At 41.9% G+C, this 442-nt stretch overlaps 1 protein-coding gene across 1 annotated transcript in view; it reads left to right on the top strand.

The window, feature by feature from the left end:
* Positions 1 to 99: 99 nt before the first annotated feature.
* Positions 100 to 442, top strand: part of PHALS_05213 (reverse transcriptase) — a gene marked incomplete at both ends in the record, with an annotated part of 618 nt that continues 275 nt past the window's right edge. Inside the window, one exon of the mRNA XM_024718905.1 lies at positions 100 to 442. This exon is cut by the window's right edge and continues 275 nt beyond it. Within this exon, the coding sequence (XP_024584257.1) occupies positions 100 to 442 (343 nt within the window).

The following is a 442-nucleotide window of genomic DNA, read 5'->3' as shown; positions in this document are numbered from 1 at the left end:
ATCAATGGCCCAATTTTGATACAAGATCAAGGAGAAGCAGAAGAACAAATAAACGAAAATGCTGCTTTGGAGACTAGACATCTGTGTACTGATGTCCAGATGTGCGGGTTTATTATTTTGAAAGATTTCGAGGATGCTGGAGAAACTGAAATGTTTGAAGAATTTGCGCCGTACTTGTATGCTCAGCATCAGCACAAGAAGGTTAAAAGCTTTCAAACATTTGATGAGGCTGTAGATGAATACTTTTCGCGTTATGAAGCAGCGACAGCCGAGGTGGCGAAGAAAAGTGCTCAGACGGCAGCTGAGAATAAGCTTGTGAAGCTCAAAAAGAACCAGCAACAACAGATCGTTCAATTACAAGAAATTCAGGAGCAAAGCTCTCGGCACGCTCAGCTGATTGAATTGAACCAGCAGGATGTGGAAAATGTATTGCTTGTCATTC

This window comes from Plasmopara halstedii, assembly GCF_900000015.1.
Source record: "Plasmopara halstedii genome assembly, contig: Scaffold_2881, whole genome shotgun sequence".
NCBI lineage: Eukaryota > Oomycota > Peronosporomycetes > Peronosporales > Peronosporaceae > Plasmopara > Plasmopara halstedii.
The sequence above is the reverse complement of the archived record's forward strand: the minus strand, read 5'-3'. Positions and strand labels throughout refer to the sequence as shown.